General features: G+C 66.4%; 1 protein-coding gene across 1 annotated transcript; it reads left to right on the top strand.

The window, feature by feature from the left end:
* The first annotated feature begins 1,914 nt into the window (after positions 1–1,914).
* LOC112993762 (mucin-19-like) lies at positions 1,915–13,571 on the top strand. The gene is made up of 3 exons (XM_064503787.1): positions 1,915–1,961; positions 3,818–7,802; positions 7,855–13,571. The coding sequence occupies exons 2-3, from the start codon at positions 3,827–3,829 to the stop codon at positions 7,881–7,883; spliced, it is 4,005 nt and encodes a 1,334-aa protein (XP_064359857.1). The 5' UTR covers positions 1,915–1,961; positions 3,818–3,826; the 3' UTR covers positions 7,884–13,571.
* The last annotated feature ends 655 nt before the right edge of the window (positions 13,572–14,226 follow it).

Below are 14,226 nucleotides of genomic sequence, written 5' to 3'. Positions count from 1 at the left end.
CAGTTATCCCCAGTGCTGTCCCAGTGCCGTCCCAGTGCTCCCAGTTCCTCCATTTTCCTCCAGTGCCCCTCCAGTGTTCCCAGTTACCCCCCAGTGCCCTCCAGGATTCCCAGTTATCCCCAGTGCCATCTCAGTGCGCCCCCCCAGTGCTCCCAGTTACCCCCCACTGGCATCCCAGTGCTCCTGGTTACCCCCCCAGTGCCCTCCCAGTACTCCCAGTTACCCCCCACTGGCATCCCAGTGCCCCCCAGTGCTCCCAGTTACCCCCCAGTGCCCTCCAGTGCTCCCACTTCCCCCAGTGCCCTCCCAGTGCTCCCCGTTACCCCCCCAGTGCCATCCCAGGATTCCCAGTTACCCCCCAGTGCCCTCCCAGTGTCCCCCCAGTGCTCCCAGTTACCCCCCAGTGTCATCCCAGTGCTCCCAGTTCCCCCAGTGCCATACCAGTGTCCCCCCAGTGCTGCTGGTTACCTCCCCAGTGTCCATCCCAGTGCCCCCAGTTCCTCCCCAGTGCCCCCCAGTGCTCCCAGTTACCCTCCCATTGCCCCTGAAGTCTCCCAGTGCTCCCAGGCGCCCCCCAGTGCCATCCCAGTGCTCCCAGTTACCCTCCAGTGCCCTCCCAGTACTCCCAGTCAGCCTCCTGTGCCTGTCTCAGTGCTCCCAGTTACCCCCAGTGCCATCCCAGTGTGACCCCAGTTATCCCCAGTGCCCTCCAATGCTCCCAGTGACCCCCAGTGCTCCCAGTTACCTCCAGTGCCCCCCCACTGCTCCCAGTTCCCCCACTGCCCCCCCAGTGCTCCCAGTTACCCCCAATGTCCCCCAAAGCCTCCCAGTGCTCCCAGTTACCCCAGTGCCATCCCAGTGTGCCCCCAGTGCTCCCAGTTACCCTCCAGTGCCCATCCCAGTGCTCCCAGTTATGTCCAGTGCCATCCTGGTGTCCCCCCAGTGCTCCCAGTTCCCTACAATGCCATCCCAGTGCTCCCAGTTACCCCCCCAGTGTCCCCCAAAGCCTCCCAGTGCTCCCAGTTACCCCAGTGCCATCCCAGTGTGCCCCCAGTGCTCCCAGTTACCCTCCAGTGCCCGTCCCAGTGCTCCCAGTTATCTCCAGTGCCATCCTGGTATCCCCCCAGTGCTCCCAGTTCCCTACAATGCCATCCCAGTACTCCCAGTTACCCCCCCAGTGTCCCCCAAAGCCTCCCAGTGCTCCCAGTTACCTCCCAGTGCCCCCCCAGTGCCCCCAGGTACCCCGCAGCGCTCCCCCAGGGCTCCCAGTATCCCCCAGTGCTTCCCCCAAGCCCTCCCAGTTCCCCCCCAGTGCTCCCAGTTCCTCCCCAGTGCTCCCAGTTACCTCCCAGTGCCCCCCCCAGTGCCCCCAGGTACCCGCAGCGCTCCCCCAGGGCTCCCAGTATCCCCCAGTGCTCCCAGTTCCCCCCCCCCAGTGCTCCCAGTTCCTCCCGTGCCCCCAGTTACCTCCCAGTGCCCCCCCCCAGAGCCCCCAGGTACCCCGCAGCGCTCCCCCAGTGCTCCCAGTATCCCCCATTGCTTCCCCCGAGCCCTCCCAGTGCTCCCAGTTTCCCCCCAGTGCTCCCGGTTCCCCCCCAGTGCTCCCGGTTCCCCCCAGTGCCGGGCCGGGAGGACCATAGCGCCGGAACATGGCGCCCGCCCGGAGCCGCTCTGCCCGCCCTCTCGCTGCTCCGCCCGTGGCCTCCCCGCCGCTCTGGCCGCTCCTCTCTATGGTCCGCGCCGCCTCTCTCCCCGCCGCCTCGCTGCCCGGCCCAACTTCCGGCCGCTCTCCCCGCCGCCCCGCCTCCTCTCGCTCGTCCCCCCAGCGGACTTCCGCCGCGCCGCGGGAGCGGCGGCGGCGCGGGCCAATGGGAGGCGCTGGAGGGCGGGGCGCGCGGCGCGGGCGGCCAATGGGCGCGCGGGGGCGGGGCGAAGGGGGGGTGGGACACGGCGAGCGGCAGGTGAGGCCGGGCGGGGGGAGCCGCCACGTGGGGCCGGGGCGCAACCGCGGGGGGCCCTATGGGGGGGGCGGGGGGGGCACCCATGGGTGTCCCTGTGGGGGCAGGGACCCACTAGTGTCGCTGTGGGGGGGGCTGTGGGGCACCCATGGTCCCTGTGGGGGGGGCTGTGGGGCACCCACGGGTGTCCCGGAGCAGGGGGGCGCACCCACGGGTGTCCCTGTGGGGGCAGGGACCCACTAGTGTCCCTGTGGGGGGGGCTGTGGGGCACCCACGGGTGTTCATGGGGGCTCTGGGGCACCCATGGGTGTTCCTGAGGGGGCAGGGACCCACTAGTGTCCCTGTGGGGGGGGCTGTGGGGCACCCACGGGTGTCCTGGGGCGGGGGGCACCCATGGTCCCTATGGGGGGGGTTGTGGGGCACCCACGGGTGTCCCGGGGCAGGGGGGGGCACCCACGGGTGTCTGTGGGGGCAGTGGCACCCATGGACCCTATGGGGGGGTCTAGGGGGCACCCACGGGTGTCCTGGGGTGGGGGGCACCCATGGTCCCTATGGGGGGGTTTGTGGGGCACCCACGGGTGTCCTGGGGCAGGGGGGGGCACCCACGGGTGTCTCTGTGGGGGCAGGGACCCACTCGTGTGCCTGTGGGGGGGCTGTGGGGCACCCGTGGTCCCTATGGGGGGGGCTGTGGGGCACCCACGGGTGTTCATGGGGGCTGTGGGGCACCCATGGGTGTTCCCGAGGGGGCAGGGACCCACTAGTGTCCCTGTGGGGGGGGCTGTGGGGCACCCACGGGTGTCCCTATGGTGGGGGGAGGCACCCATGGTCCCTATGGGGGGGTCTGTGGGGGCACCCAAGGGTGTCTGTGTGTGGGGGAAGCACCATGGTCCCTATGGGGGGGGGGTCTAGGGGGCACCCATGGGTGTCTGTGGGGGGGTGGCACCCATGGTCCCTATGGGGGGGGTTGTGGGGCACCCACGGGTGTTCATGGGGGCTCTGGGGCACCCATGGGTGTTCCTGAGGGGGCAGGGACCCACTAGTGTCCCTGTGGGGGGGGCTGTGGGGGCACCCATGGGTGTCCCGGGGTAGGGGGGGCACCCACGGATGTCCCTATGGGGGGGGAAGCACCATGGTCCCTATGGGGGGGGGGTCTGGGGGGCACACACGGGTGTCTGTGGGGGGGGTGGCACCCATGGTCCCTATGGGGGGGGTTGTGGGGCACCCACGGGTGTCTGTGTGGGGGGAGGCACCCATGGTCCCTATGGGGGGGTTTGTGGGGCACCCATGGGTGTCCCAGGGTGGGGGGGCACCCATGGGTGTCCCTGTGGGGGCAGGGACCCACTAGTGTCCCTGTGGGGGGGCTGTGGGGCACCCATAGGTGTCCCTGTGGGGGGAGGGACCCATGGTCCCTATGGGGGGGGGCTGTGGGGCACCCATGGTCCCTATGGGGGGGGTCTAGGGGGCACCCATGGGTGTCTGTGGGGGAAGCACCATGGTCCCTATGGGGGGGGTCTAGGGGGCACCCACAGGTGTCTGTGGGGGGGCACCCATGGTCCCTATGGGGGGGGCTGTGGGGCACCCACGGGGGCCCTATGGGGGAGCACCCACCTGAGAGGGCTGTGATGGGGCACCCATGGGTGTCCCCGTGGGGGGGAGGGGGCATGAATGTCCCTACGGGTGTCTCTGTGGTGGGAGGTCCGTGGGGGGCACCCACGGGTGTCCCCATGGGGTCACTAATGGCAGAGGACACCCGTGGGTGCACCCATGGGGTGGTCACTAATGGGGGTCACCCCTGGGTGCCCCGAGTGCCCCCCCACTCCCTTCCTCCCCCTTTAACCCTCCATTCCCCCCCCCCCCAGGGCCACCCTATGGAGACCCCGATCCTGGCGGCGGCAGCACCCCGGGGTGCCCTCGACGAGGAGGAGGAAGAGCCCAGAGGGGAGGAGGAAGAGGAGGAGAAGGAGGTGAAGCAGAAGATGAAGGAGGGGAAGGAGCAGGACGTGAAGGAGGAGGAGAGGGCGGCAGCACCCTGGGGTGCCCCCGGTGAGGAGGAGGAGGAGGGAGAGCCGAAAGGGGAAGGAGAGGAGGAGAAGGAGATGGAGGTGAAGGAGAAGCTGGAGGTGAAGGAGAAGCTGGAGGTGAAGAAGCTGGAGGTAATGGAGATCCTGGAGGCAGAGGAGCTAGAGGTGAAGGAGAACCTGGAAGTGGAGAACCTGGAGATGAAGAACCTGGAGGTGATGGAGAACCTGGAGGTGATGGAGAAGCTGGAGGTGAAGGAGAAGGTGGAGGTGAAGGAGAACCTGGAGGTGAAGGAGAAGCTGGAGGTGAAGGAGAAGCTGGAGGTGAAGGAGAAGCTGGAGGTGAAGGAGAAGCTGGAGGTGAAGGAGGACCTGGAGGTGATGGAGGACCTGGAGGTGAAGGAGAAGCTGGAGGTGAAGGAGAAGCTGGAGGTTAAGGAGAAGCTGGAGGTGAAGGAGAACCTGGAGGTGATGGAGAACCTGGAGGTGATGGAGAAGCTGGAGGTGATGGAGAAGCTGAAGGAGATGGAGAGGCTGGAGGTGGAGAACCTGGAGGTGAAGGAGAACCTGGAAGTGATGGAGAACCTGGAGGTGATGGAGAACCTGGAAGTGATGGAGAACCTGGAGGTGGAGGAGCTGGAGGAGGAGGAGGATGAGGACGAGGATGAGGAGGAGGATGACGACGACGAGGATGAGGAGGAGGAGGATGACGAGGAGGAGGAGGAGCTGCCCTGGCGGGTGCCCTGGGAGGCCGAAGGGCGGGGCCTGGAGCTGCTGGCGGCGCTGGCGGCGCCGGTGGTGGCGGTGACCGAGACGGGGCGGCTGCTGGCCCAGCTGGCCCGCGCCCTGCCCCTGCCCGGCCTCGGCCACCTCAAGCGGGTGCGGGCGGGGCCCCGGGGCCTCGCCGTCCTCCTGGGCCTCGAGGGCGGCTGCCTCCGCGCCCTGGCGGCCCGCGGGGACCTCGCCGATGACGACGGGGACCTTGGTGACGACGGGGACCTCGCTGGCGACGACGGGGACCTCGGGGACGATGGGGACCTCCTCGGTGACAGGGACCTCGGTGACGGAGCTGCCGGCCAGGGCGGAGGTGGCGGGGACGCCGGTGGGGTTGAGGATGTTGGGGCTCTTGGGGACATCAGGGGCCTTGAGGACACTGGGGCTCTTGGGGGCAGCAGGGGTCTTGGGGACACCGGGGGCCTTGAGGACATCAGGGCTCCTGGGGACACCAAGGCTCTTGGGGACACCAGTGGCCTTGGGGACGCCAATGGGCTTGGGGACACCAGGGGCCTTGAGGACACCGGGGCTCTTGGGGACACCAAAGCTCTTGGGGACACCAAAGCTCTTGGGAACACCAGGGTTCCTGGGGACACCAAGGTGCCTGGGGACACCAGGGGTCTTGGGGACACTGGGGCTCTTGGGGACACCAAGGCGCCTGGGGACATCAGGGCTCCTGGGGACACCAGGGGTCTTGGGGACACTGGGGCTCTTGGGGACACCAGAGCCACCAGGGATGATGGAGATGTGGAAGACGCCATGGACATTGGAGGGTTGTGGGGTGACGGAGGTGTTGGGGACGCTGGGAGTTGGGACACCAGGGCTCCTGGGGGCACCAGGGGCCTTGGGGACAGCAGAGCCACCAGGGATGATGGAGATGTGGAAGACGCCATGGACGTTGGAGGGCTGTGGGGTGATGGAGGTGTTGGGGACACTGGAGCTCTTGGGGACACTGAAGCTGCCATGGACATTGGAGGGCTGTGGGAGGATGGAGGTGTTGGGGACATCATGGCCCTTGGGGCCACCAGAGTTTCTGGGGACATCATGGCCCTTGGGGCCACCAAAGGCCTTGGGGCCACCAGGACTGTTGGAAACACCATGGCCCTTGAGGCCACCATGACTGCTGGGGCCACCAGGACTGTTGGGGCCATCACAACCATTGGGGCCACCAGACCTTGTGAGGCCACCATGACCGTTGGGGCCACCATGACCGTTGGGGCCACCACAACCCTTGAGGCCGCCACAACCGTTGGGTCCACCACGACTGTTGGGTCCACCACGACCCCTGGATCCACCACAATCCTTGGATCCACCATGATCATTGGAGCCACCACGACCCCTGGATCCACCACCACCCCCAGAGCCACCACAACGCTTGGATCCACCATGACCATTGGAGCTACCATGACCCTTGAGGCCACCCCAACACCCAGAACTTCTGAGGCCACCACGATCCTTGGGTCCACCATGATCGTTGGAGCCACCACGACCCCTGGAGCCACCACAACCGTTGGATCCACCGTGACCCTCGAGGCCACCTCAACCCCTAGAACTTCTGAGACCACCATGACCCTTGGAGCCACCATGATCTCTGGAGCCACCATGACCCCTGGAGCCACCACCATGACCGTTGGAGCCACCACAACCCCCAGAACTTCTGAGGCCACCACGACCCTTGGAGCCACCATGACCTGTGGAGCCACCTCAACCCTTGGAGCCACCACGACCCCTGAAGCCACCGTGATCTCTGGAGCCACCACGAGTCCAGAAGCCACCACGACCGTTGGGTCCACCACAACCTCTGGAGCCACCACAACCCTCGAGGCCACCACAACCCCCAGAACTTCGGAGGCCACCGCGACCCTTGGAGCCACCATGATCTCTGGAGCCACCATGATCTCTGGAGCCACCATGACCCCTGGAGCCACCATGATCTCTGGAGCCACCGCGACCCTTGGAGCCACCATGATCTCTGGAGCCACCATGATCTCTGGAGCCACCATGACTGTTGGAGCCACCGCAACTCCTGAAGCCACCACGACCCCTGAAGCCACCACGACCGTTGGGTCCACCACAACCTCTGGAGCCACCACAACCCTCGAGGCCACCACAACCGCCAGAACTTCGGAGGCCACCGCGACCCTTGGAGCCACCATGATCTCTGGAGCCACCATGATCTCTGGAGCCACGATGATCTCGGGAGCCACCATGACCGTTGGAGCCACCGCAACTCCTGAAGCCACCACGACCCCTGAAGCCACCACGACCGCTGGGTCCCCCCCGACCCCCGGGTCCCCCCCCATGTCCCCCGGCGCCCCGGGGGGGCCGCTGGCCGCCCTCCGCGCCCTCCTGGCCTCGCTGGGGGTGGACGCCCGGGGCCTGGGCGCCCCGTTCCGGGTGCGGGTGCCGGCGCGGGCCCCGTCGCCGGGGGCCCAGGCGGCTGCCGCCGGGCGCCACTGGCCGGCTCTGCCCCGCGCCGGTGTCCCCGCGTCCCCGACGCTGTCACCGGCGGAGGCGGCGGCCGCCCGGCGCGCCATGGCGGCGGCGGTGGCGGCGGGGCGGCGGGGCCGGCGGAGGGGACACGTGGCGGCGGGGGCCGCCGCCGTGGAGCCGGCCACGGGCAGGGTGGTGGCGGCGGCCCACGACGGGCGCCGGGGGGGCCACCCGCTGCGGCACGCCGCCCTGGCGTGCCTGGAGGCGGTGGCGCGGGCCCAGCGCCGCGGTGACGTCAGCGGTGACGTCAGCGGTGACGTCACCGTGACGGCGTCGTACCTGTGCCGGGGGCTGGACGTGTACCTGACGCGGGAGCCGTGCGCCCTGTGCGCCATGGCGCTGCTGCACGCCCGGGCGCGCCGGGTGCTCTTCGGCCTCGCCGCCCCGCAGGGCGCCCTGGCCAGCGGCCTGGGCCTCCACGGCCGCGCCGCCCTCAACCACCGGTACCAGGCCTACGGCGCCGTGGCCCCCCGCGCCTGCCGCCGCCTCGCCCGGCCCCCCCGGCCCCCCCGGCCCTCCCGGCTACCGGCGGCTGAGCACGGGGCCGCTCGGCGCACAGGTGAGTGCAATGAACCAAGCTGCGGCTGAGGACGGGGCCACTCGGCGCACAGGTGAGTGCAGTGAACCAAGCTGCGGCTGAGGACGGGGCAGCTCGGTGCACGAGTGACACTGAGGAACTGATGGGCTGAGGACGAAGCAGCTCGGTACACGAGTGACACCGAGGAACTGACCTGCAGCTGAGGACGGGGCCGCTCGGCGCACAGGTGAGTGCAATGAACCAAGCTGCGGCTGAGGACGGAGGCGCTCGGCGCACGTGTGACACTGATGGACTGAGGTGCGGCTGAGGACGGAGCCGCTCGGTGCACGAGTGATACCAAGGAGCTGACCTGCAGCTGAGGACGGGGCAGCTCGGTGCACGAGTGACACCAATAAAGCGAGCTGCAGCTGAGCCCAGAGCCGCTCGGTGCACGTGTGGATGCAATAAAGCAAGCTGCAGCTGAGGACGGGGCAGCTCGGTGCACGTGTAGGTGCACGAAACCAGCCTGCAGCTGAGGCCGGAGCTGCTCGGCGCACGGGTGACACTGAGGAACTGATGGGCTGAGGATGAGGCAGCTCGGTGCACGAGTGACACCAATAAAGCGAGCTGCAGCTGAGCCCAGAGCCGCTCGGTGCATGTGTGGATGCAGTAAAGCGAGCTGCAGCTGAGGACGGAGCCGCTCGGCGCACGGGTGACACTGAGGAACCGATGTGGGGCTGAGGACGGAGCCACTCGGTGCACGAGTGACACCAAGGAAGTGACCTGCAGCTGAGGATGGGACAGCTCGGTGCACGAGTGACACCAATAAAGCGAGCTGCAGCTGAGCCCAGAGCTGCTCGGTGCACGTGTGGATGCGATAAAGCGAGCTGCAGCTGAGGACGGAGCCGCTCGGTGCACGAGTGACACCAAGGAACTGACCTGCAGCTGAGCACGGGGCAGCTTGGCGCACAGGTGAGTGCAGTGAACCAAGCTGCGGCTGAGGACGGAGCCGCTTGGTGCACGAGTGACACCAAGGAGCTGACCTGCAGCTGAGCATGGGGCAGCTCGGTGCACGAATGACACCAATAAAGCGAGCTGCAGCTGAGCCCAGAGCCGCTCGGTGCACGTGTGGATGCAGTAAAGCGAGCTGCAGCTGAGGACGGAGCCGCTCGGCGCACGGGTGACACTGAGGAACCGATGTGGGGCTGAGGACGGAGGCGCTTGGTGCACGGGTGACACTGATGGACTGAGATGCGGCTGAGGACGGAGCCACTCGGTGCACGAGTGACACCAAGGAACTGACCTGCAGCTGAGCACGGGGCAGCTCGGCGCACAGGTGAGTGCAATGAACCAAGCTGCGGCTGAGGACGGGGCAGCTCGGCGCACGTGTGACACTGATGGACTGAGGTGCGGCTGAGGACGGAGCCGCTCGGTGCACGAGTGACACCGATAAAGTGAGCTGCAGCTGAGGACAGAGCCGCTCGGTGCATGTGTGACACTGAGGAACTGATGGGCTGAGGACGGGGCAGCTCGGTGCACGAGTGACACCAATAAAGCGAGCTGCAGCTGAGCCCAGAGCCGCTCGGTGCACGTGTGGATGCAATAAAGCGAGCTGCAGCTGAGGCCGGAGCCGCTCGGCGCACGGGTGACACTGAGGAACCGATGTGGGGCTGAGGACGGAGGCGCTCGGCGCACGTGTGACACTGAGGAACTGATGGGCTGAGGACGGGGCAGCTCGGTGCACGAGTGACACCGAGGAACTGACCTGCAGCTGAGCACGGGGCCGCTCGGCGCACAGGTGAGTGCAGTGAACCAAGCTGCGGCTGAGGACGGGGCAGCTTGGCGCACGTGTGACACTGAGGAACTGAGGTGCGGCTGAGGACGGAGCCGCTCGGTGCACGAGTGACACCGAGGAACTGACCTGCAGCTGAGGACGGGGCCGCTCAGCGCACAGGTGAGTGCAATGAACCAAGCTGCGGCTGAGGACGGAGCAGCTCGGCGCACAAGTGACACCGATAAAGTGAGCTGCAGCTGAGCATGGGGCCACTCAGTGCACAGGTGACACCAAGGACGTGACCTGCATCTGAGAGCAGGGCAGCTGGGCGCATGGGTGACACCAATGAATCGAGCTCCAGCTGAGCACGGGGCACCTCGGTGCACGGGTGACACCGATAACCCAAACTGCAGCTGAGCACGGGGCCGCTCGGCGCACGGGTGACACCAATAAAGCGACCTGCAGCTGAGAACGGAGCCACTTGGTGCATGTGTGGACGCGATAAAGTGAGCTGCAGCTGAGAACGGGGCAGCTCGGTGCACGTGTGGATGCGATAAAGCAAGCTGCAGCTGAGCACGGGGCAGCTCGGGGCACATGTAGGTGCACGAAACCAGCCTGCAGCTGAGGCCGGAGCTGCTCGGTGCACGGGTGACACTGAGGAACTGATGGGCTGAGGACGAAGCAGCTCGGTGCACGAGTGACACCAAGGAACTGACCTGCAGCTGAGCATGGGGCAGCTCGGCGCACGAGTGACACCAATAAAGCGAGCTGCAGCTGAGCCCAGAGCCGCTCGGTGCACGTGTGGATGTGATAAAGCGAGCTGCAGCTGAGGCCGGAGCCGCTCGGTGCACAGGTGACACCAATAAAGTGAGCTGGAGCTGAGGACGGAGCCACTCAGCCCACGTGTGACACTGAGGAACTGACGTGGGGCTGAGGACGGAGGCGCTCGGTGCACGTGTGACACTGAGGAACTGATGGGCTGAGGACGAGGCAGCTCAGTGCACGAGTGACACCAAGGAACTGACCTGCAGCTGAGCACGGGGCAGCTCGGTGCACGTGTGACACTGATGGACTGAGCTGCAGCTGAGGACGGGGCCGCTCGGCGCACAGGTGAGTGCAGTGAACCAAGCTGCGGCTGAGGACGGGGCAGCTCGGCGCACGTGTGACACTGATGGACTGAGGTGCGGCTGAGGACGAAGCCGCTCGGTGCACGAGTGACACCAAGGAACTGACCTGGAGCTGAGCATGGGGCAGCTCGGTGCACGAGTGACACCAATAAAGTGAGCTGCAGCTGAGGACGGAGCCGCTCGGTGCACGTGTGGATGCAGTAAAGCAAGCTGCAGCTGAGGACGGGGCAGCTCGGTGCATATGTAGGTGCAAGAAACCAGCCTGCAGCTGAGGCCGGAGCCGCTCGGCGCACGGGTGACACTGAGGAACTGATGGGCTGAGGACGAGGCAGCTCGGTGCACGGGTGACACCAAGGAACTGACCTGCAGCTGAGGACGGGGCAGCTCAGCGCACAGGTGAGTGCAATGAACCAAGCTGCGGCTGAGCACGGGGCCGCTCGGCGCACGTGTGACACTGATGGACTGAGGTGCGGCTGAGGACGGAGCAGCTCGGTGCACGTGTGACACCGATAAAGTGAGCTGCAGCTGAGGACAGAGCCGCTCGGTGCACGGGTGACACTGAGGAACCGATGTGGGGCTGAGGACGGAGGCGCTCGGTGCACGGGTGACACTGATGGACTGAGCTGCGGCTGAGGACGGAGCCGCTCGGTGCACGAGTGACACCAAGGAACTGACCTGCAGCTGAGCACGGGGCCGCTCGGCGCACAGGTGAGTGCAGTGAACCAAGCTGCGGCTGAGGACGGGGCACCTCGGTGCACGAGTGACACTGATGGACTGAGGTGCGGCTGAGGACGGAGCCGCTCGGTGCACGAGTGACACTGAGGAACTGATGGGCTGAGGACGAAGCAGCTCGGTGCATGAGTGACACCAATAAAGCGAGCTGCAGCTGAGCCCAGAGCCGCTCGGTGCATGTGTGGATGCGATAAAGCGAGCTGCAGCTGAGGACGGAGCCGCTCGGCGCACGGGTGACACTGAGGAACCGATGTGGGGCTGAGGACGGAGGCGCTCGGTGCACGAGTGACACCGAGGAACTGACCTGCAGCTGAGCATGGGGCAGCTCAGTGCATGAGTGACACCAATAAAGCGAGCTGCAGCTGAGCCCAGAGCCGCTCGGTGCACATGTGGATGCAATAAAGCAAGCTGCAGCTGAGCACGGGGCAGCTCGGTGCACATGTGGATGCAATAAAGCAAGCTGCAGCTGAGGACGGAGCCGCTTGGCGCACGGGTGACACTGAGGAACCGATGTGGGGCTGAGGCCGGAGCCGCTCGGCGCACGGGTGACACTGAAGAACCGATGTGGGGCTGAGGACGGAGGCGCTCGGTGCACGAATGACACTGAGGAACCGATGTGGGGCTGAGGACGGAGCCGCTCGGTGCACGAGTGACACTGAGGAACCGATGTGGGGCTGAGGACGGAGCCGCTCGGTGCACGAGTGACACCAAGGAACTGACCTGCAGCTGAGGACGGGGCCGCTCGGCGCACAGGTGAGTGCAGTGAACCAAGCTGCGGCTGAGGACGGGGCAGCTCGGTGCACGAGTGACACTGATGGACTGAGGTGCAGCTGAGGACGGAGCAGCTCGGCCCATAAGTGACACCAATAAAGTGAGCTGCAGCTGAGAACGGGGCCACTCAGTGCACAGGTGACACCAAGGAAGTGACCTGCATCTGAGAGCAGGGCAGCTGGGCGCACAAGTGACACCAGTGAATCGAGCTCCAGCTGAGCACGGGGCACCTCGGTGCACGGGTGACACCGATAACCCAAACTGCAGCTGAGCACGGGGCCGCTCGGCGCACGGGTGACACCAATAAAGCGAGCTGCAGCTGAGAACGGAGCCACTCGGTGCCTGTGTGGACGCGATAAAGTGAGCTGCAGCTGAGCACGGGGCAGCTCAGTGCATGTGTGGGTGCGATAAAGCAAGCTGCAGCTGAGCACGGGGCAGCTCGGGGCACATGTAGGTGCACGAAACCAGCCTGCAGCTGAGGACGGAGCTGCTTGGTGCACGGGTGACACTGAGGAACCGAGTTGGGGCTGAGGACGGGGCAGCTCGGTGCACGAGTGACACCAAGGAAGTGACCTGCAGCTGAGGATGGGACAGCTCGGCGCACGAGTGACACCAATAAAGCAAGCTGCAGCTGAGCCCAGAGCAGCTCGGTGCACGTGTGGATGCGATAAAGCAAGCTGCGGCTGAGGACGGGGCAGCTCGGCGCACGGGTGACACTGAGGAACCGATGTGGGGCTGAGGACGGAGGCGCTCGGTGCACAAGTGACACTGATGGACTGAGGTGCGGCTGAGGACGGAGCCGCTCGGTGCACGAGTGACACCAAGGAACTGACCTGCAGCTGAGCACGGGGCAGCTCGGTGCATGAGTGACACCAATAAAACGAGCTGCAGCTGAGGACGGAGCCGCTCAGTGCACGTGTGACACTGAGGAACTGACGTGGGGCTGAGGACGGAGGCGCTCGGTGCACGTGTGACACTGAGGAACTGATGGGCTGAGGACGAAGCAGCTCGGTGCACGAGTGACACCAAGGAACTGACCTGCAGCTGAGGACGGGGCAGCTCGGTGCACGAGTGACACTGAGGAACCGATGTGGGGCTGAGGACGGGGCAGCTCGGTGCACGGGTGACACTGATGGACTGAGGTGCGGCTGAGGACGGAGCAGCTCGGTGCACGAGTGACACCGAGGAACTGACCTGCAGCTGAGGACGGGGCAGCTCGGTGCACGAGTGACACTGAGGAACCGATGTGGGGCTGAGGACGGGGCAGCTCGGTGCACGGGTGACACTGATGGACTGAGGTGCGGCTGAGGACGGAGCAGCTCGGTGCACGAGTGACACCGAGGAACTGACCTGCAGCTGAGCATGGGGCAGCTCGGTGCACAGGTGACACCAATAAAGCGAGCTGCAGCTGAGCCCAGAGCCGCTCGGTGCACGTGTGGATGCGATAAAGCAAGCTGCAGCTGAGGCCGGAGCCGCTCGGTGCACAGGTGACACCAATAAAGTGAGCTGGAGCTGAGGACGGAGCCACTTGGCCCACGTGTGACACTGAGGAACTGATGGGCTGAGGATGAGGCAGCTCGGTGCACGAGTGACACCAAGGAACTGACCTGCAGCTGAGCACGGGGCAGCTCGGCGCACAGGTGAGTGCAGTGAACCAAGCTGCGGCTGAGGACGGGGCAGCTCAGTGCACGTGTGACACTGATGGACTGAGGTGCGGCTGAGGCTGGGACAGCTCAGTGCACATGTAGGTGCAAGAAACCAGCCTGCAGCTGAGGACGGAGCCGCTCGGCGCACGGGTGACACCGAGGAACCGAGTTGGGGCTGAGGACGGGGCAGCTCAGCGCACGGGTGACCCCGAGGACCCGAGTTGGGGCTGAGGACGGGGCAGCTCAGCGCACGGGTGACCCCGAGGACCCGAGTTGGGGCTGAGGACGGGGCAGCTCAGCGCACGGGTGACACCGAGGACCCGAGTTGGGGCTGAGGACGGGGCAGCTCAGCGCACGGGTGACCCCGAGGACCCGAGTTGGGGCTGAGGACGGGGCAGCTCAGCGCACGGGTGACC

Source organism: Dromaius novaehollandiae, unplaced genomic scaffold, assembly GCF_036370855.1.
Source record: "Dromaius novaehollandiae isolate bDroNov1 unplaced genomic scaffold, bDroNov1.hap1 HAP1_SCAFFOLD_30, whole genome shotgun sequence".
In the NCBI taxonomy this organism is placed as follows: Eukaryota; Metazoa; Chordata; class Aves; order Casuariiformes; family Dromaiidae; genus Dromaius; species Dromaius novaehollandiae.
Note: the sequence above shows the minus strand (reverse complement) of the source record. Positions and strands in the feature narration are given on the sequence as shown.

Bases quoted from the DNA above. Each gene is read 5' to 3' on its own strand.
- LOC112993762 (XM_064503787.1), top strand. From the start codon at position 3,827: ATGGAGACCCCGATCCTGGCGGCGGCAGCACCCCGGGGTGCCCTCGAC. The intron at 7,803-7,854 runs GTGAGTGCAATG...CTCGGCGCACAG, and splicing joins CGGGGCCGCTCGGCGCACAG to GTGAGTGCAGTGAACCAAGC.